The sequence below is a fragment of the Coffea arabica genome, chromosome 11e, assembly GCF_036785885.1.
Source record: "Coffea arabica cultivar ET-39 chromosome 11e, Coffea Arabica ET-39 HiFi, whole genome shotgun sequence".
Classification (NCBI taxonomy): Eukaryota; Viridiplantae; Streptophyta; class Magnoliopsida; order Gentianales; family Rubiaceae; genus Coffea; species Coffea arabica.
Window position 1 is genome coordinate 57,129,124 of NC_092331.1, and position 20,870 is coordinate 57,149,993.

At 35.7% G+C, this 20,870-nt stretch overlaps 1 protein-coding gene across 1 annotated transcript; it reads right to left on the reverse strand.

The window, feature by feature from the left end:
* Positions 1-17,309: 17,309 nt before the first annotated feature.
* Positions 17,310-18,917, reverse strand: LOC113717376 (aspartic proteinase nepenthesin-2). Its single transcript, XM_027242196.2, has one exon. The coding sequence runs from the start codon at positions 18,878-18,880 to the stop codon at positions 17,450-17,452; it is 1,431 nt and encodes a 476-aa protein (XP_027097997.1). The 5' UTR covers positions 18,881-18,917; the 3' UTR covers positions 17,310-17,449.
* Positions 18,918-20,870: the final 1,953 nt, after the last annotated feature.

Genomic DNA, 20,870 nt, shown 5'->3' on the forward strand with positions numbered 1-20,870 from the left:
CCATTTCTGTAGCTATCAGCCTTAGTAGCGAATTTCTTTTTGGTTCCCGTATTCATGTTCTGACACAATATTCATATTCGGACATAATTACTATAGGATAGTATAGACATTCCCTTAAGAGCAGTATAAAATATGTACGAGTACTTAATTATATATATATTGATTGATAGTGTATACGCTATTATATAGTTAATTGGATGCATGAAACATATACTCCCTCTGTCCCATTTTGATAGCTCTAGTTTTTTTTTTTTTCACACAGTTTAAGAAAAAGTACTTAACTTTATTGAAAAAATAAATTTAGATTGCTATTTTTCTAAAATATACTTACATTAAATAGAGTACAACTTTATATTAATTACTCGTAAAAACTTGAATTGATGGTTTGTGGGAACTTGAATTGATATAAATAAGCTTGAAAGAATAAAAAATTGGCATTTCATATGGTATCACTGTGTTTTGGAAAATCTAAATGCATTAAATGGGATATGTTATATTCAATAACAATCTATATTAAATAAGATAGTTTATAGTAATAACAACTTACATTGAATAAGGGTATTTTAGAAAAATTAAAAAATAACTACACTCTTCAATTGGAAAGTGGACTACAATTTGGGACAAATGAAAAAGAAAAACAGGACTATCAAAGTGGGACGAAGGGAGTATAAAATTTAAAGTTTAAATTTAAATTCAGATATATATGTCATCTAATGATAAAAGTATATACATATATACTGTCAGTATATAAAATGTTAATCCTATATATTGAATGATGGTTGTAGAAAAAGTATTCTAATTAGTCAAGTTTCGTGTAAGAAAACTTTCGGCCATATGTCATTGTGAAAAGGAAAAGAAAAAGTTTTAGTTGGACTGTGATTTAGTTATATTATGATCAATTAATTAATTACCCTTTCTCAAGTAAAGTAGTGCTATCTTTTATCAAATGGGATTTGATAGTAAGCTCTACATTGGGAATCTCAAAGAAGGAAAATTTTTTTTTTTTTTTTTTTGTTTTTTTACCGCTATGCTATGCAGTGATATGGGGTTTTGTTGTATAATCTTGAAGGAAGCATGATGGTTTGTGATTGGTCCAAACTTCAAAGCGTATAATTACATTGTGTAAGTGCTGCTGCGGCAGGATGAGAGAGAGAGTAAGAATTGGTAAGTTGGGGGAAACACAAACACAACACAGTGAGCACACAACACACAGATTGTCGACCGACCAAAGACAGCAATATTTATTAACAAAGCAGAAAAGATCAGAAAGAGAGAGAGAGAGAGAGAGAGAGAGAGAGAGAAAAGTGCGTTAGTGTGTGTTTGTGATGTATCATATTCATTCATGTTGTTTGTTGTTTGTTGTTGTATGTTGTATGTGTCTTGAGTGTGATGATAGAAAGGGTTCTTAGCTTTTCTTTCCTTGGTTCAATTGCCTTAGGTTGGTATGGGAACCTAGCTCCTCCTCCTCCTCCTCGGTCAAGCCCCCACGTTCTTCCCATATTATTCCCTTCTTCCTCTCCATAGCTACTTCCACGCCAGCACTTTCTGCTCCCCCCAAGACCCCTTGTAATCATTGTGTCTTGGAACACACTCCTTCCCTAGTACTAGTACTAGTACTATTACTATTACTATCTATCTATCTATCTAGTTCCATTAAAGATAAGATAAGGAAAAAAAAAAAGAAAACTGTGTACAGTATGACTACTACTAGTCCACAAGTCCCTCTATCTCTATCTCTCTCTCTCTCTTCAAATGGCCTTCAATGAATCTTGCTGTATCATATGCATATATACACTAACACTAGTTCCTTGGTTTCAGTTGCATGCATTCAATGACATTTGCCAGGGCCTTTTGGAATCGAAAATCTTTTGAAAGAGAATCAGGGCAGAGACTTAATTAATACTTAGTCCATGAGAACTTGTAGTTTCTTTTCGGGTGCTAGTTGATATGTCTGAACTTTGTTTATTGCCTCACTCATGTTTTTCATTCTTCTACTTGCAAGTAGCAGCAATTACCAGCAGTGCGCGTTTCATCATCGCGCTTCTTCCAACTCCTATTTTTTGGTTTTTGGTTTTTGGTTTTTGGTTTCTAGTCAAGCAAGAAATTGCAGTTGAAGATCTCACATCCAGGTATCCATAGGCCATCCGAAGAGACGTATAATTATTTTAGACAATTACTGTTGTCATTCTAGTGGCTTTGGTTTCCCAATGTTCAAAGGACCCTAGCTATCTCAGCAGTCCCTCCATACCTAACTTCTTAAACCTTCTTATTGTATGTAATCGTAGCAACGTTTACTATTCAAATGAACTTTGTGGAATGAGATAATGGAGAATTATTTGTATAATTTGGAAAAGTCTTCAAAAGGGCATTTATTCTAGTGTGAAGAAGATTCAATAAATTAAGGTACATTTGTGTCACTGCAATTCGTTAAACCTTTCAAAAGAAATTTGGGTTCATTGAAATTCTGTAGAAAATAGGCAGATGGAACCTAGAGAGGCCCCTCAAAAAATCCACAGATGATTTTGATGGTTTGTCATATGTATATATATATATATATATATACACCTAATTTTTTTTTTTTCTACAAGTAGCTTTGCCTCCCTGTTAGTTTCGGAGGAAAACATGTGGATTTGGCTTATGGAGGTATTAGTCATTTGGGATAAATGTGAAGAAGCTTCAAATGCAAGCACGGTTAAAGATATGAATACAATTTGCACGCTCTCTTTCTATTGTCAAATAGTCAACAATATGAAGCTTCAAATTCTGCAAAAGCTCCTTTTCTTCTCTAATCATCTGCGATTATATTGCTTTTATTAACCACTTTTTAAGATGCAATGTATATGTGATAAAATTGTGATTAGAAAAATAAAAAGTGATCAGAAAATATGTCTGTGTTACAAGAATTTTTTTTGGGGGGAGGGGAACATTGGTTGTGTCCAAACAAGGCTAAAAAATATACCCTTGAGTAGGTTGGCAAGAAATTTCCTTCCATTCAAGTGTCAAAATGTCATAAATCATGATGAGAAAATGAAAAATCGTGTGGGGAAAAATGGAAATGTAAAAGGCAACAAGAACAGTCTTTCTAGCAGCAAAGATAGTCAAATTTCATGGGCAATTTGTTTTCTTCTTTTTGATATATACATATATACATATATATAAGTTTATAGAGCTAGCAAGATTTAAAGGCCACACTAGTTAGCAATAGGTACTATTGGATCACTCCACCACTTCCTACACAAATTCTAAAAAATAGTTCTTTAAATTACCTGGACCAACGAGTATTTTAAATTGAACTATGTTACTACATGCTTAAAAAGACTAATTAACTTTTTAATTAAATTCTCCTTACTTTTTAGTAACATGCTCGACTACTAATACTAAAAGCTCATCAACTTTTACAATGAAGCCTTGTTATTTACTACACGTAGACAAAGTAAAACGCTTGACGTGCTTTTTTCGCCTGAAAGATGAAAAACAAGAAGGGATCAGCAATCGCACGGTTAATCAGAGGATTGGCTAGGAAAAGTAAAACAAAAACCATCATCAACCTCACTAACTTTTTCTTGCCCTTTCGCCCTTTTAGATTTAGCACCATGATTGGCAATTGTACTGTGGTAAATGCATGTGTTTGTTTGTCTTGTTGGGTGTGAATGTCTGTGAAAGAGAGAGAGAGAGCCTGAATTGAGATTTATTACTTGGGCAATGTTACTACTATTTACTAACATTCAAGAATTCCCTTTTGGCATAATTGACGTTAGAACTTTGGAAGTAAATTAGACAGATGAATTATGCCAAATCGTGCACAAGTTTATTTCCAATGTCTCTTGTGGTGCTTTATTCGTCTCATATATTTTGCCCTCTTTTGGTACGGAGGGTTCACTTTTTCCAGCGTCAGCGTCAGGTCACTCTACGTGCAGACCCTTTTCTCTGTTTAAGCCTGCAGTAGTATTTGCTTTGAGCAGGGAAGCTAAAGGGAGGGTTTTCTTGGACCCTTTTGGTGGTCACACGCATGGCTACTTTGGTCCCAATTCCTTAATCTTTTTCTACTTTGTATTCATTTTTTATGTCTTAGTTGCACAAACTGTATATGCCAATAAGATACTTGAGTGGATGAAATATTGAACAGTGACTCGAATGGGGTAGAAGAATCTAGCAAAACTCAAATAGTACCTCACTGGAATTCGATTCAAGCTAAAATATATAAGTTTGAACTCGTCAAATTGTTTGAACTCAACTCCAGCTTAATCACTGTGAATATAAGTTTGAGTTTTGATCGAGAAAGTTCGCGAATCATGTGATTAAACTCGACGCATTTTTAACCCTAGTTAATGCTCATCACTCCATCTACATTTGCACTTGAGTTTGATTGAGTAGATTGACAAATAATTCGATTGAAATTGATTTGTTTGCACCCCTAATTTTCAATGTATTTATCACTTCATCTACACGTTTAGAACTTTATAGTCTCTTTTTAATAGAAAATGACTTATTTTGTATTTTGTATCTTAAAAGTTCCAATATTAATATCAACATGGATAGTGCAGAGAGTAAAAAAGGAAAAATTTTGCTCGACAATGACAAATTAGAGCAGTGTTTTCCTTTTTAATTTCAATATGGTATTCAATTACTAATCGATTACATTCGCACCAGCACCACTAATAGCTCAGCCCACGAGAAGGCCAAAGCCTGTGGGGTTTATAATGACATCAGTCCCACGCTGTCATGACGTCTTTTTACCAAGCACAAGAGCCTTTAGTTTTCGTGTCTCTTTTGCTCTTGGAAAAAAGAAAAAAGTAGACTTTCGGATTATTGGCTTTTGTAAATAAATAAATCGCAATAAAAAGGATGAACCTTTTCACATTCTGTTATAATGGGGTCCTTGTTTTTTAAAGTTTCAAATTGTACAGGCTACATTTAGCCAAAAGGAGGTGTAGAAAGTACGATAAATTTTGGATTTATTATGATCACCTTCACTTTTTCGTGTATTAAATTATAGTCTCGTGCCACTACTCTCGTACTAATGGGTACTTAATTACTAAATTAACAACTAACTTAGCTTCATCTTTAATTTTCCAGTATTATACATGGGTCATGGGTGCTTATCACATGCTTTTTTTTTTTTTGGTCTTATCTTTTTTCTTTTGTTTTCTCAGGATGTAGTCAAAAGAAGAAGGCTTGCGCACGTTGTGGCTCAACCATGCATTGAAAGAAATGGATGAAACACAACTTGGTTCAATTGATAAGAACGAATCATTTTATCACAAAAGGATGTTGTGTGTTCGAATCCAACTGTCGACGTGATAATTGTATTAGCGGCGATCCGTATGAACTCCTATAAGTAATTTATGGTTTTGGAGATATACTTTGACCCGTGGTGGTAACCAAAGGCGAATTCAACCAAACTTTTTCCTTAAAAAAACAAAAGTGTTATTATTTTCCTATCTTCTATGCCTAATTATTGCCCTTGAAAAAAAATTATATATATAAACTACGTACTTAGGGGTTATGCAACATTTCCCCTGAATAGCTGCATACTTCAAGAAATGTCCTGGTTAAAAATTGGATGCTTTAAATTAATGTCAGAATTATCTCTCGAATTTAATTACTGCTTGTGATGGTAGTTGTGGCCATGCTAGCGGGCACGGTGATGGTGTTGGCCGCGGCGGTTGTGAAGTTGGTGGCGTGCTATTTTACTTATATTAATGACGGTGGCGACAATGACAAATTTAATAACGAGTAGTGTAATTGAAATCTATAATGTTCGGATTTTCATGTTTTTATTCGCCATTTATTTAATTTCTCAATAATTATTCGAATTGAGAGACTGGTGGTTTACTTAAATAGTAGAAAAGACATTATTGAGCTAGGATCGGTTATCAATGTAGTATTCACAATTCCTCCTTAGTCTTTAGCTAGAATTAGTCAAACGATGTACTCAACATTAATAATAGTCCATTAACCAAATTTATCCCACCCAAGATTTGTAATGCAGTAAAGATTACCTAGGCTAAAAAAGAAAAAAGAAAAGATATACTCGAACACTATTTGTGTTCGAGTATATCTTGCCTCCTACTAGCCACTATTTGTGGCTTTCCCCCTCCCTCCCCTTAGATTAGACTAGAATAGGTTATACAAACTGTTATCGTTACTGAAAAAAAAAAAGAACACCGGATGAGTTATTTGTGTTTCCCTGTAAATGCTACCCTTAATCTACATTCAACTAAAGCTCGATACATCTTCCAAAATAAATATAGTGATACAGTGCATGTGTTTGTTGATTCGCTTGAACATTCTTTCTGCAAGTAATGATTGTTGATTCATGTCCTCATGATCTATCATTATTTTAGACGCACAAGATCATGAGGGTTCATGAATAATCTGCCTGGTTTATGGCACAACTGCACAAGTAGACTAGTGCTTTGGTGGTACATATCATTTTGTGGACCATTTTCTCATTTGTGTGTTGCGAAAGAAGAGAAATACTCTACTACCATCTGGCATCATAAGTTTATAGCAAATTATCAATCCAAGTAGTGGTCCATCAAGAGAATTCCCACGTCTATAGTGCACTATAGGTTGCAAATCCAAGATAATTTACTCTTCGAATTTTTATTCTATGCATGTCTTTGGAAATAAAAGATGCTTAAGCTGAGTTGTACATGTTTGCTCATCAGCTTGATGATGACAGAGAAGTTTATTGACACAATCCTATCCTCGGATCCTCAGTGGAAAAGGTGTTCGGTTGATTGATTAGTGGAAAAGGTATTTAATTAGTTGATTAGTGGGGAATTAGACCTCACATTTTTCCCCACCTCGGTTCATTATAATTTCTATGATTCAAAACTATTTTGCAGTGCACTACTACTAGGATCCAATGTGCAGTGTGCACTATAGGGTTCTTGTTCTCTCCAACAACAGCGGATATGTTGTATATATATACATATCTATATATGATGATCCAATTTTTTAACTAATAATTAAGGACATTTGACTAGCTAACGATGAAGCTCCCGTTCTGATTCGTAACCATTAATTCCGCTTTATGCATTTCTTTATAAGATCTAAAATCTTTCTTTAACACAAAAAATATACATATATTAGAGTGACTCCTTTCTGTCTTTCCTCTATCAATCCTCTTTCGTTTCCGATCACTTCTTGGCTAACAAAGATACGTGCGAAGGGCCACAATCCATGCAATGTTGCGGTTAGGTGAACTTTTACTTGGGAAATCTAGATATTATTTTATCAGGAAATATAAAATACATAACGGGTGCTCATTAGACACTTGTTGTATAAATACACTTCAGGTGTTAAATTTTGAGAAATATAAGATTAATTTAAAAAAGTGTATAAATATAAGAAACGATAATAATTGTTAATGTATGTATATACATAATATATATGTTGAATAAAATTTAGACGTGTAAATTAATTAATGAGCACCCATTGAACACCGTTAGAAAAATTCAAACACACAAGCCATCAAATTCTTCGAACTTGAGGATGGGATCCAGTTCGCTGATTGGATTTATTATAAGGATAAATAATGGCTTTCCGCATAAATAGCATGTAACATCATAGTTTATTGCTAACAAGAAGACAAGAATGGAACCCTTTTGAGGATTTTTCTTACTGAGATAAGATCATAAAAGAACCATTTGAAGCTAGTGGACCATGGAAGCTGTCTACTTAACGATCACCGTCAGATGATAATGAACGACGCAATCTGTTTTACTTGGTCGGAAAGTGTTCTTGAAGAAGGTAGAATCAAACTAATCCTCGTTCCATTTTGATAGTTCTAGTTTTTTTCACATAATTAAAAAAAAATAGTTAACTTTATTAGAAAAATAAATGTGGGTTGCTATTTTTCTAAAATACCCTTACATTAAATAGAGTACAACTTTATATTAATTATTCATGAAAACTTGAATTGATGATTTATGGGAAATTGAATTGATGATTAAGAAAGAATCAATTCTCATTCATATATCAATATGTTTTGGAAAATCTAAATGTATTAAATGGGGTAAGTTATATTCAATAACAATCTATATTAAATACGGTAATTTATACTAATAACAACCTATATTAAATAAGGATATGTTAGATAAATTAAAAGATAATTACGTTTTTCAATTGAAAAGTGGACTACAATTTGAGATAGACGGAAAAGGAAAACAGGACTATCAAAGTCAGACGGAAGGAGTATAAATCAAAGGTATGAGGGTTTAATCAGATCAAAGAAACTGGACGGTTTGGGCTCCTTCAATCAGCCACGTCGATCAATCATAGTGGGCCACTACAGTACTGTAAACTAAGTACTCCCTCCATCCTAATTATTTAATCATATTTGGGAATCCAACTTTTTAAGAATAGTTGTTTGATTGTGATGTTTGTACTTCTCTTTCCAATTTTACCTCCACAAATTCAAAATTTAAATTTGAATGGTAATATGCATATGATTAAAAAGAAGAGCTATATTGGAAAGAGAGACTAAAAGGTACTTTGACTTTTTCAACATGACAAATGTTTTGGGACATCCAAAATGAAAAGTATGTCATTTTCAATAAAATGGAGGGAGTACAACATTACACTGTGCATTAATTAATTAGAAATTGTGAATTCTTGAGAATCCCAAAAAAACCCCTTACGTTCTTAAATATACTAAATAGGACTTGTTTGGATTGTGATTTTTCGCACAAAAATTTTTACATTTTTTGCGAACATATTTCACAATCAACTTTTCACTTTACGTATATCAAATCATTACAATTTTCTATCAAAACTCCTAAAAATAGTAATTCGAACTGCTATGTACCCTTTTGAATATCGACTGTCAAGTTGACATTCATCTATGTGGCAATAAGTGTTGGATATAAATTGAGGGAATGGTTCCTTGAAGAACTTCATAGTTTTAGTAGAACTTGATCCGAGATAGAAGGCCTAATTTCATTTTGCACCCTTCAACTATATTTGATTTCTATTTTAGTCCCCAAACTCTAAATTTGGAAACTTTCATCTCTAAACTATACCCTTATGCCCTTAGAACATGCAATGATGTTGATCAACTGTCTAGATTCTCTCAATTTTTGAGATTTCATTAACAATTGTGCTTAGATCGGACAATTTTTATAGTTTAGAGACTACAGTGTACCAATTTATAGTTTAATAATCAAAGTGGGTTTTGAAATATAATTGAAGAGCGCAAAAGAAATTAACCCGAAATGGAATATAGAGTGTAGTAATATGATTATTTTATATGATTTCACGGGATTTGAAAATTTTAAGAAACTTGAACTGTCTAAATTCAATTCCTCTTATTTTATAGATTTTCTTTTTAACTCTGATTTGACGCAAAAGGAGCTCGGCTATTAAAAATTTAGGAATAACCGGAAAACTTAAAAAGCAGTGTGGAGCTTTGACTGGAGCTGCGGTCTAGTGTTTGAATGTTAGCTGTCTTAATCAAAGGCAAGCATGCAAATATTCTTTCCTTCTTTCTTTCGCAGCTGTTATTTTCTCAAAGTCAGAGGGAATGTTGGAGTGAATCTGGGAGTCAAATGAACAGTTTTTGTTAGAGATTTCAAGGATTATGTCGTCAATGTAAACAGTGTCTTTCTTGTTTGATTTGTTTCGGTCAATCATTTGAACACACATGCTTTTAAGTTTTTATTCCACTCATGGCCGAAAGCAAGTGGTGTGAGTATGACTACTGATGTCTTCTTCAAACCTCCAAAGGAATTAATTAAGTTCGGAATCCCAGTCATTATTGCAGGATTAAAGTAATTTTGATTCTGATCTAATGATTCATACACAGTTGAAAAAAGGGCGTAAGAAGTTCTTTTTTTTTTTTTCTCAGACACAACATGCTTTAGAAGTTGGCTAAGTTTGAAGACTCGTCTGTGATCATGGTTATCTGCTTTTGCAGCTGCAGCTCTGCCCTAAAGAAATCAACAATCATAAGATCTGTTCATGCATGCGAAAAGTACTTGTATATTCAACTGCAGATTTAGCAGTCAAGAAAGTTCTGAATAGCCCCATGTTAAGACGAAGGGGAATACGTATCTGTACCCATTGGCAATCTGATTATTTCTTCTTTCTTTTGCTTTAGTTAATTTCTTTCTACAAAATATGTAAAGAGTTTTACTGGGCAAAAAATGTGATGTTAGATCAGTACTATATAACTCAGAATTGTAAGTAACTGTTACCTAATTTCATATTCGATCGTGTGAGATATAGCATCACTCTTTCTGTTAAAAACTTTCTGTTCTTTTATCTGATAGTGGGTAGTTTTGGGAGACCATTCTACCATAGCGAGCATTCAATTGTTAATAATACTTTACCTTCTTTTTACCTCAGTGGTAGTGATACCTTTTTCAATAATCACACGTTGAGGTAGTGTTTTTGCAAGGAATAAACAGCATAGATGTGTGTGTCTATGTGATAATCACCTTAAACATTGAGCATGACTAGCAGTAAATTGGCATTTCATTGGCAGAATTTGCAGCTCCGCAGTCATCATTACCACCACCACCCTTCTCTTGCGTTCAGTTGGTGGTTGATCTTTAAGGTACATTGAATCTGTGTCCAAAAAATACAGTATGCATATATGCATTACGTACGTATGAAGCTACCATATATACGACAACTATACCTGGCAATTGGGCGGGTTGGGCGGGTTTTGGGTGGATTAATATTGGGTTTTCATTTAAATGGGTTATACCCAATCCGCCCAACTTAAACTTGGGTTAATTTTGGATTGGGTTATATTGGGTCATTACAAAACCATGACCCAAATATGACCCAATATATTAATTTAATAGATTTTGATACATAAACTCTCTCAAATACATTTTCGCATACAACAAAAAAATTTTACACACATAAACATATTTTTATATAGATAGACATATTTTCATACACTGAAACACTCACGATACAAACACACACTCACTTCTTAAATTCATTTGAAATACATTAGTGTGTTTGGATAGTAAATTATTTGAGATAATTTTGTGAAAAAAATACTGTAACATTTTTTTGATGTGATGTATGTGACATAGAAAGGTGATTGAAAAATGTGTAGATGATACAAGCAAATCAATGTGTGTAAATAAGGTGTAAATAATATGCATTTCAAACACACTATTTTTACGCATACAAACACACTAAAATACATCCTAATATACTTTTACAAATACACGCACATATTAACTGTTTAAACTCTAAAAAGGTTAGTGAAATTGGTAGAAATCTCATCTCAAGAGAGGTTTCTGGAATTATACCATATAAAAACGATGGCAAATTGGACCAAGAGCAGCAGCATAGCCTGCTTCCATACATTGACCGCTTCCAAACTTTAAAAATTTGTTTTTTTCCCTTTTTTTTTTAAGAATATACGGGACCAATTCCCCCGCAATGACAGTAGTACTTCGTAAAAATAGGAAATGAGTAAACATTAATTAATTATTAGGCTACGAAATACTAGATTTAGCAACTAACAAACAAATAATAAGAAACTAGATTTAAATTCTACAGGTCGACAACTTCCTAATGACCTTCATTGAGCAAAAAAATTAATTTGTTTATTTTTGTTTTTAACTTAAGTTGGGTAATGGGTGCCCAACACAAATACCCAAACCGCCCAAAATATATGTGGGCTTTTATTACCCAACCCAAATTTGACCCAACACCCAATTTACCCAACCCAATCTCTCAAATTAGTGGGTGGATTGGGTGGGTTATTGGGTTTTGGGCATAATTGCCAGCTCTAACGACAACCAACTACTTAATTTCTTTTTTTTTTTTTTGTCAAAAACCAACTACTTAATTTCATTTACATCATTCCTGTTCAAAATTATGAAGACATCTCACGGAGCAGGCATTCTTCATGGACTTCCTGAAATGTTTGGATCGTCATTTTTTTTCTAAAAAAATTTTCACGTTTTTTGTGAATACATTTTTATTTCAGATACATGTTAAATCGCTATAGCACATCTTTTTACAAAAATTTCCAAAAATATAACAATCCAAATGGGCTGGAGTTCCTATTCGTTTTCTTTTATCCAGCTAAAAATATTAAATATCTATTCAAGAAGATCCTCAATCAACCCAATATTATAAGCCGATACCCTTCACTTTGCACCTACATCCACCCATCTACATCCGATAGGCCAACACTATTCACCAAGCATCTTCGTCCATACATGGGGATCCTGTATGGGCCTCCGGATCCATTATGGAAGTATGAAATAATTTGCTCTGTTTGGCAAGTGAATTTTTTGGGTGTTTATCTAAAATTTTACTCTAGTTTACCGTAGAAGTTGTAGAAAAAATTTTTGAAGTGTGTAAATTTTTGGATATTTTGAAGTGTGTAGTTTAAAAATTTTGAGAAGTTTTTTTGAGGTTACTGTAACTAAAGTTGTTAAAAAACTTATAGCAGACAAACTTGGCCAAAAACTTGTTTGCCAAACAAGGCCATTATTCTGTATACTAAACGACCCTATGGAAAACAAAGCAAGGGCCTGAATTTCTTAGGAGAACTGAAGCATGGGCCAGTCACGAGGGTTGATGGATATCACGATAAAAGCCCAAGCTTACGACACAATTCAATAGGTTGTTTCCTAACCTTTTCCCCACCCCCCCCCCACACACACACACACACACAGAGAAGAATAAGAATTAAAAAAAAAGAAAAAGAGAAGGCCAAATGCAGTTTTATATTATATAAAATAATTTTCAACTTCAAAGTATTCATGTAGTTGATGTAAATCAAGTGGCTATACACATACTATTATAATTGATTGTATGAGTGAGCAATTTATATATTAAGGGAAATTGCATCAATGGGTTATTTTCTTTTCCGAAAGGGTTTAAATTGATTAAACATTTCAAAGATGAGCTTAAAATAGGTCAAGCCTGGAAACGCATATAATTAATCTTTAGGATTTTTATCCTTCATATTGTTTTGTTTATGCGATTTAGTAATGTTGTGCATCTATTTTTGTTCTCACAACAATGCAGGGGATAAAGGCCATGGCCACCTTCCTTCTGAAAGATAAAAAGAAAAGGTAAAAAACGAAAAAAATCTATAGATCTTGCAACCGGGATTTAGAGCTGGCAATTTGTCCCAAGTCCCAATGGGCTACCCATGCCCAAAGGAACTTTGGGCGGGATGGGTATTATAATTTGGTATTGGGTTTAAGTTGGGACACATCCCAACTATACCCATTAATGAATGGGAAAGGATGGGAAATACTTGGGTACCCATTGGGCTCAAATGGCAAGGGCTCCGTTTGGATTAGCTGTTTTTGGTAGGTGTTTTTGAAATATTTTATTGTAGCAGTGTATATGAAAAATTTTTACTATAAAATTTTTTTGAAATATTTGATATATTAATATGGATGGGATGTTTCTTGAGTTATTGTATATTACTGTAACATTGTATTTGAAAAACTTATTTTTTGAAAAAAAAGTCAATCCAAACGGAATCTTAGATTCAAAAATTATCTTTAACAATTTTTATAGTCATACCAGCGAATATAATCTAGTAGTCTTCCTAGTCATTATCCACAAGAATTTCCAGTATTTCAGTTAGTTTAGACCTGTCATCCTTGGACAATGATAAGGATAAATATTCAACATCCTAAGGACCTTGGCCATCTTGATATATGTTGGAATATGGCTGTATATCTATCTTTTCCTTTATTTGTTAATCCAATTTTTGGTGGGAATCTTGAGTATAAAGCACTTGCATGTTTATTTAATGAAACTAAAAGAAATTTAATAAATCAAAAATATAAAAATTATATAAAAATAAAAAATGAATTAAAGGAAAAAAAATATGTAGAAAATGGATTTGGGTATTGGGCGGGATCAATCTAAACCCATCCCAAAATGATCCCGCCCAAGTTAGTCCCAAAACACATATGGGTAAGGTTGGGCCCAAACCCATATGACTCGGTTCCATCTCAAACCCAAGCAAATCCCGCCCATCCCGCCCATTTTGCCACCTCTACCGGGATTGCATGTATTGCAATTGTGAACCAAATTCAAATCCAACCACCACAAAATTGACATTAATTGTGGATATATTATCATAATATTTTATGGAAAAAAAAAAATAAGAAGAAGGAGAACAAATGTTGGGGAAAGGAAAGCCCAAAGGTCAAATAATTCATAAATGCCAAATAATGTCAGCGAGCAAAATTGGCAAACCCAACTACAACGCATATAGCAGTACTAGTTGCAAAGATTAAAGACAGCTTTGCCTCCCTCAGCATTTACGGAGGTAGCCAATTGCCAAAGAGAGAGAGATGGAGACGACGGTTTTTCTTTCATGTGAGAAAGGATAAAATAAAGCCCCTACTTTTCTTCATTTCCTGATTTCATCTCAATCGTTCCATGCCAGCTGGCTCTCTGCTCTCTCATTCATTTAACTATGTGACAGCAACCATACCCAGTTGCCCATCTCCAATCTCAGGATGGATCATAATTTTAATCTCAATCCTTGGGAATAATACTTGAGGAGGTTGTTCTCCATTGCATAAATTTTCTTTAGTATTTGCAGCGAATAGGTGAATTCTGGTTTAACGAGCTGTGTTGAGCGGCTAAGGTATTCTCCTGTAGTGGGGCACGGCTCTATAGAAATCACTTGCTCAAATTATCAGAAGCGGGGCTGTGTCCCCCGGTTCCCCTCCGATGGTCTAGTTAGTTCGGATAGGAATCAACATGGAAGGAGCTATTAGGAGTGATTCTTACAGAATATTCAGTTGGTTTCTTCTGAGTGGGAGTCTCTGATATTTATATGAGACAACTTGGAGAGAAAGATGGTGGGATTCAAGTTCCTAGGATCTGAGGGGGACTGAGAGTATCCGCCTGATTTGACAGGTTTGTGCCAGGGATAGGTCTTATCAGATGTCCTGTCTGTCCTGCAAGTGTCAGGGCCTTTGACTAGACATCTGTTGTCACGTCAGTCACAGCGCCACTCTGGGACAACAGTAGACGTAGGAGTCACCTCGGTCCTCCATACGCGGGGTGTAGCCGAGGTGACTAGAGCCGATGGGAGTCCCCTACGAGATGAAGGGATCAGCCCGGCACGACCGGGCCGAGATGATCATTATCAGGAACTATGGGCAGGAAAGGGGGCCCGGCTTGGTTAAACCAAGCCGGGTCGACCATCCTCATGCAGCATCATGCATTAGATGATTGCTTATGTTTGGATTATCAATGTATAAGCGAAACATATAATGCATGTTAGGAGGATTCCAATTGGGCTACACGAAGATGTAGGACGTTGGATCGTATTGATCGAGATTTAAACCACCGACCTAATGCACGGGAGTAACTTTAAGAAATCCTTCTTAATCAACACAGCTTATATATTTTAATGAGCAAAAATTATGTATGAGATAGAAAGATGATTTTCTAGTCTCAGTCTTGCCACTAGCACACTTAAGTGACTTAACCGAGGGATGAATTAGACCAAGGATATGGGTAGATTATCAAATTTTTTCTTTGTCCTCCCCTCCCAACAAAGGTATTCTAGTTATATGGTCTGGCCAATTTCTCTACTGTGTTGTCCAAAAAGTTGAAAACTAAGTGCAAGTTTAGAAAGACGTGACATATTTGAAGGGTATGGCATCCATTGCCACTAGAGACATGGAAGATAAATGCTTCTTTTCTAGCTAATTAATAAGTAGTACCTTCTTAATATGCAAGGACAGGCATCAAGAATGGATACCCTTCAAATATTATAGCTTCTGTATTCTTTCGAGTAAAAATTACCAGCATCATAAAGCACTCAACAAGCAAGATTCTAGTCTAGGATTCATCCTCGAAATAATGCACCAATAAAGCCAGAATGTTTGGTTGGATTGTGGGGTCCTATAAATGCTAGTGATGATCAGACAAGGGGATTGGGCACTTCGTTGGCATCTGTTCTGATGTGACCAATGAATTCTGTGGTTTAATTAAACTGCAGAAAAGGACTCAACATTTCTCCCAACCAATTCGTGTTTGTAGAGTTTTTTCCTATTTTATGCTTCACATTTTGTTTTTTTCGTTAATGTGGTATACAAAAATAGTAGATGAGCCCAACAAATCATCAAATATGCAGAGGGCTCGTCTGCCGTCCAAAACGTAGTAAATGAAGCTTTCCCTTCTATTTATCAGCTAAACTTGGGTAATTTACGTACTCAGTTAATACATTATTAATTCATAACAAGGAAGTAAAGGTGAGATGCCATTTTTGTTCCCAAATTAAGATGGTATGTGTTCTTTTTTTTTTCTTTCTTTTTGATTTAATCTTCTTCTAGTGTATGTACAGCGAAAACCTTTAGCTCATTCTATTCTATTTTATAGAACAGTCTGTCTAACAGGTGCTCATAGGACATCCGTTAAGATGTATTTTAAATGTTAAATTTTTAGAAATACAAAATTAATTACGGAAAGTATGTAAATGCAGGGAGATTAATAAAAAAAAGTATATAAATACAAGAGAAAATAGTAATTTTTAGTACGTATATATATATGAGAGACTGCTCATGGAATACACTTTAGAAAAACCCTTTGCGAAATTTGGTAGCTACAAATTAGATGTGCAGGTACGGCAAGATGACATCTTGATAACACTTCATGGAGTAAGATTAGGGTTAACTAATCGTAAGATCTAAGAGTATCCTCAAGAATTCCATCCATGATTTTTCGTCAGAAGCATATGATTGAGCCGTACCACGTCACTAATGCAGTCATTTTTGCTTAGTTTTAGCAACGAGGCGTTGACTCACAAATCATTCCTTTGTTTAAACAAACACTTTTTATTGGATAGCGATCTGTCTAATTTGTTGATTTATACATTTATCAATCAGTACGGGATTACATATCAATTTCAAATATTCTTTCTACTATTACAATCTACAAAATGCTTTCAATCCTCCTCCTGATACATATCTGCATTACAATCAGAGAATCTCAATGTATAGAAAATTGTCCCTAAAGTAAAGGCCCATACTAACACCCTTCCACAAAAATTCAAAAAATTTTGGATCAGGAACCCCAGGGAAGGATGAAGGATTGGGCGTCCCCAGGGAAGGATGAATTGAAGGATCCCCTCACCAAACGTTTTCAATTCATAAAGAATTTCACGTGAAAGGTTTATCATACATCAATCAGACAGCATTGAAAAGCTACAAAAAACATCTCTCTTCTCTTTTTCTTCACGTTGGCCGTTTTTCTTTGTCAGTTTCATACAAAAGGACACCCAATCAATCATAATGGACAACAACAAATTATTTCACATTCTCCTACGACTATTTGCACAAGAATTTAATCACTTTTCTTATAATTAACAATAATGACCAATGATTGGAAAATTCCCCAAGGAAATAAGAACCGAGAGAGAAAGAAAAAAAAAATCATATATCGTGTGATTTGGTGGTGAGTCAAGCCCGAGTCAAGAAACTGCGCAACCGCGTCTTGTAAACCCTAGTCGCCATCGCTCCCTATCGAATTCGAGCATGAACCCTTGTTGCATTACATTTCCGATGAGCGAAAACCCCGACGGCTGAACCACCGGTTGCAATGCCAGGCATTTTACGTTCTCCGCCGTGTCGATAAAGTAATTTTGAGGTGGTGGCGAGAACATCGAGCCACCAGCGAGTTTGAAACGCAGCCTGGGTAGACTCAGTCTCGACACGCCTGACACGTTGACGCAGAAATCAAAATTCGGATTCCGCCGATCTGACTTTGGCAGCTTAACGCGCCGCATAAACTCCTGTAGCACTTTATCATAAGCCGGCTTCACCAAAAATGTCAAGGTTGTCCCAGAATCCATGACTGTCCCCCCATTGCCAAGGTCATCAATTGCCCAAACCGAAGGGCTTATTCGTAATTTAGCGCCACCAACATAAGCAGCCTCGATCCCAATGTAATAAAATGTAGGGGACAAGCTGTTGTTTATCAACGGCGTGTAGCTCATCTTAGCACCTCCCACGACGCCGGCTTCAGGGCCGCCGCCGCCGCCAATTAAGAGATAGCTCGTCGGAGTAGGGCTGAGGGTGTAGTCCATCAAACAATAAGAGAACTTGTTACCGAACTTCCGGCCCAACTGCGATGGAAACGAAATCGGCCCAAGACCCAAGCCTAGAACTCCTTGAGCACCATTGAAGCTGGGTCCCGTTACGCTCGGCCCAGAAGCTCGAAACCCACAGCCGAAAGCTAAGTCCCTGAATTTCACAACCTTGCCTGAGCTCGTGTTGAACGTCGTGGTTTCGCGGGAGAAGAACCCGGAACTGAGGGACCCATCAGAATACGAATATTCATAGCGGCACGTGCTGTGGCGACGGGTGTGGTTACAGGGCACGCGATCAGGGTGGGGGACGAGTTGACACACCGAGTCATAGCAATGGGACGGTGAAAATGTGGTTGAATGGCGAGCTAAAAAAGCCGAGTTGGGCGGTCTAGAGGAGCAGTTCCGGCAGGCGGAGCAGGTGACCCAGATAAGGTCGCTGCCGGTATCTGCGACGAGGAGGAGGGGCTGAGGCGGTGTGCCAAGGGAGAGCGAAACGAAGTACTGGCCGGCGCCCAAGGAGGCGCCGGAGGTGAGAGGGAGATGGGCAGTGGAGGTGGAGTTCTTGCGGTGGAGGTGGCGGTGGTGGTGGAGGGAGTTGAGGCGGTGAGTGTCGGAGAGTAGAACTTCGGAGGGGGTTGGAGGGAAATGGTGGTTGGGGTGGAGAAGTGGGAGCTTGAGATAGTCAAATGTGGGTGGCGGTTGAGAAGTGGAAGAGGAGGAGGAGGAGGTGGTGGGATCTAGGAGGAAGGTTAAGATGAGGAAGCAAGAGAAGAGAAGAAGAGAGAGACGGGGGGAGAGTGGCATCACTCTCATTTTTCTGTGACTGGGAGAGAGACAGAAACAAAGACGGTAGGTGTCATCGGATTTATATGTACAAATTGTTAGATATAGATGATTTATTTATTTTTTTTCTTGAAAATTTTACTATTATGTTTTAGATTTCTATATTCTTTTGTTTTAGATTTGTTTATTCTTTTTCCAATAAAAGGAGAGAAGAGAACATTTGGAACTTCTTTTTTTTTTTTTTTTTTTTTGTTGGGGTGCTAGAAAACTTCTGATTTTAGTCATAAGCAGTATCAAGATTCAAGACTTAAATAGACACCCGAAGAGTATAATTAAGTTGATCAAATTTCTAACATCGTAGACGTGAAATATTAGCCTGATACTTTTATATTAGCTCTTTTTTTTGTATGAAAATTTTACACCTTCACTCTATCTCGTTTGGACTACAATTTTTGGGAAAAAAAAAGTGTCTTTTCAGAGTTTTCTAGAAAATATATTTTTCCAACAATTTCACAACTAAAAAATCTAACGACCCTAATATTGCAATCCACACGGCCTCATCTATTGCACGATTAGGTTACCATCATCTCACTAGCGCGATTAGTGGCTGTATGACTTCATAATACTACAAGTTTTACTATGATGTATGTATACTATATATTAGATACGGTTATAAATGTAGGTATAATTTTATGCGTATGGGGTAGATGTGAACGAGGAGTGATGAGAAGGAAGATTGAGGGGAAAAAGGATAGGTTGGATGACACGAGAGAAGAGTGTAAATAACAAATTTGCACACAAAAAATGAGTTAAAAAAAAGGAGTAATGGTGGAAATACAAATTCGTGCAAAAATAGCGGGAGATGAAGGAAAGAAGAAGGAAGATCCCCTCGTAACCTCGTGTGTGGGTGTGTGTGTGCGTGTGATGACTGAGGAAAAGAGGAATCACTCACAAGTGCGTGTAAATGTGTGTGTATGATGACTTATAGCTTGTCTTGAAATTTGAAACTGTGTAACATTATTATGGGAAGAAAAAAGGGGGTAAATTATGGGCAGATTGGAGAGCGGGGCACATATACTATGATTGAGTAATATGCCAGCGAGGAGTACCGATGGGATCCAATGATTGATATATATATATATATATATATATTGTGTGTGTTTGTGTATCAAGAGCACCGCTCCAAAACAAAATTTGTTAGTTTCTCTGCGTGTTTTTGTGTGTGTGTGTGTGTGGAGTATTATTTTCTGATGAACAAGATTTGATTAGGTTAAACATGTCAGATTTGCCCGGTGATGGTTATCAATATTCTGGAGTTGTACTGCAAACATGACGACTTTAAGATAAGATTTTTTTTTTTTTGCTTGCTTACCAATTGAATCGAAGCTTGAAAAGTCAATTTCTGCTTCCCAAATCCGGTGTAGTGTAAATGCAATCCACGCACCGAACAAGAAGAGGAAAAGATTTATGCTATGTATTTATTACTGAGATTTTTCTAACGAGTATTCCTAAGTCATTCGTTACCACACCTAACATATACCTAATGTATCGTGGTGTATGTATGTACATATATTAATAATTATTACTCTTTTTTTACATTTATATATATTTTTTATTTAATTTCACCTACCCTCTATTATGTTTATTTAATTTCTATAATTAATTTTATATTTTAAAAAATATGACAATTGTAATAAGTATACCTTAACGAGTGATTTACGAGCACCCGTTCGTTAAAAGAAAGACGGCTGCTGCTATCATTTTCATTTTTTCTTAGGTTGTATGTACAGGCTGTACAGTATATTGTTTGGTTCATGTGGCTTTTCTTCCAAATCGGGAAGCTTGGTCAATAATTGTGGTTCACATCGTGACAATTAATGGTGGTGTAAGATACGGACATGGAATAGTTAATGTATTCAACCGGTAACTATCAAGGCTAACGTTATAATGACTGTTGAATAGTAAGTAAGTAGTTTTTAACAATCCGATGCATGATTAATATTATGATATCGAATCTTCC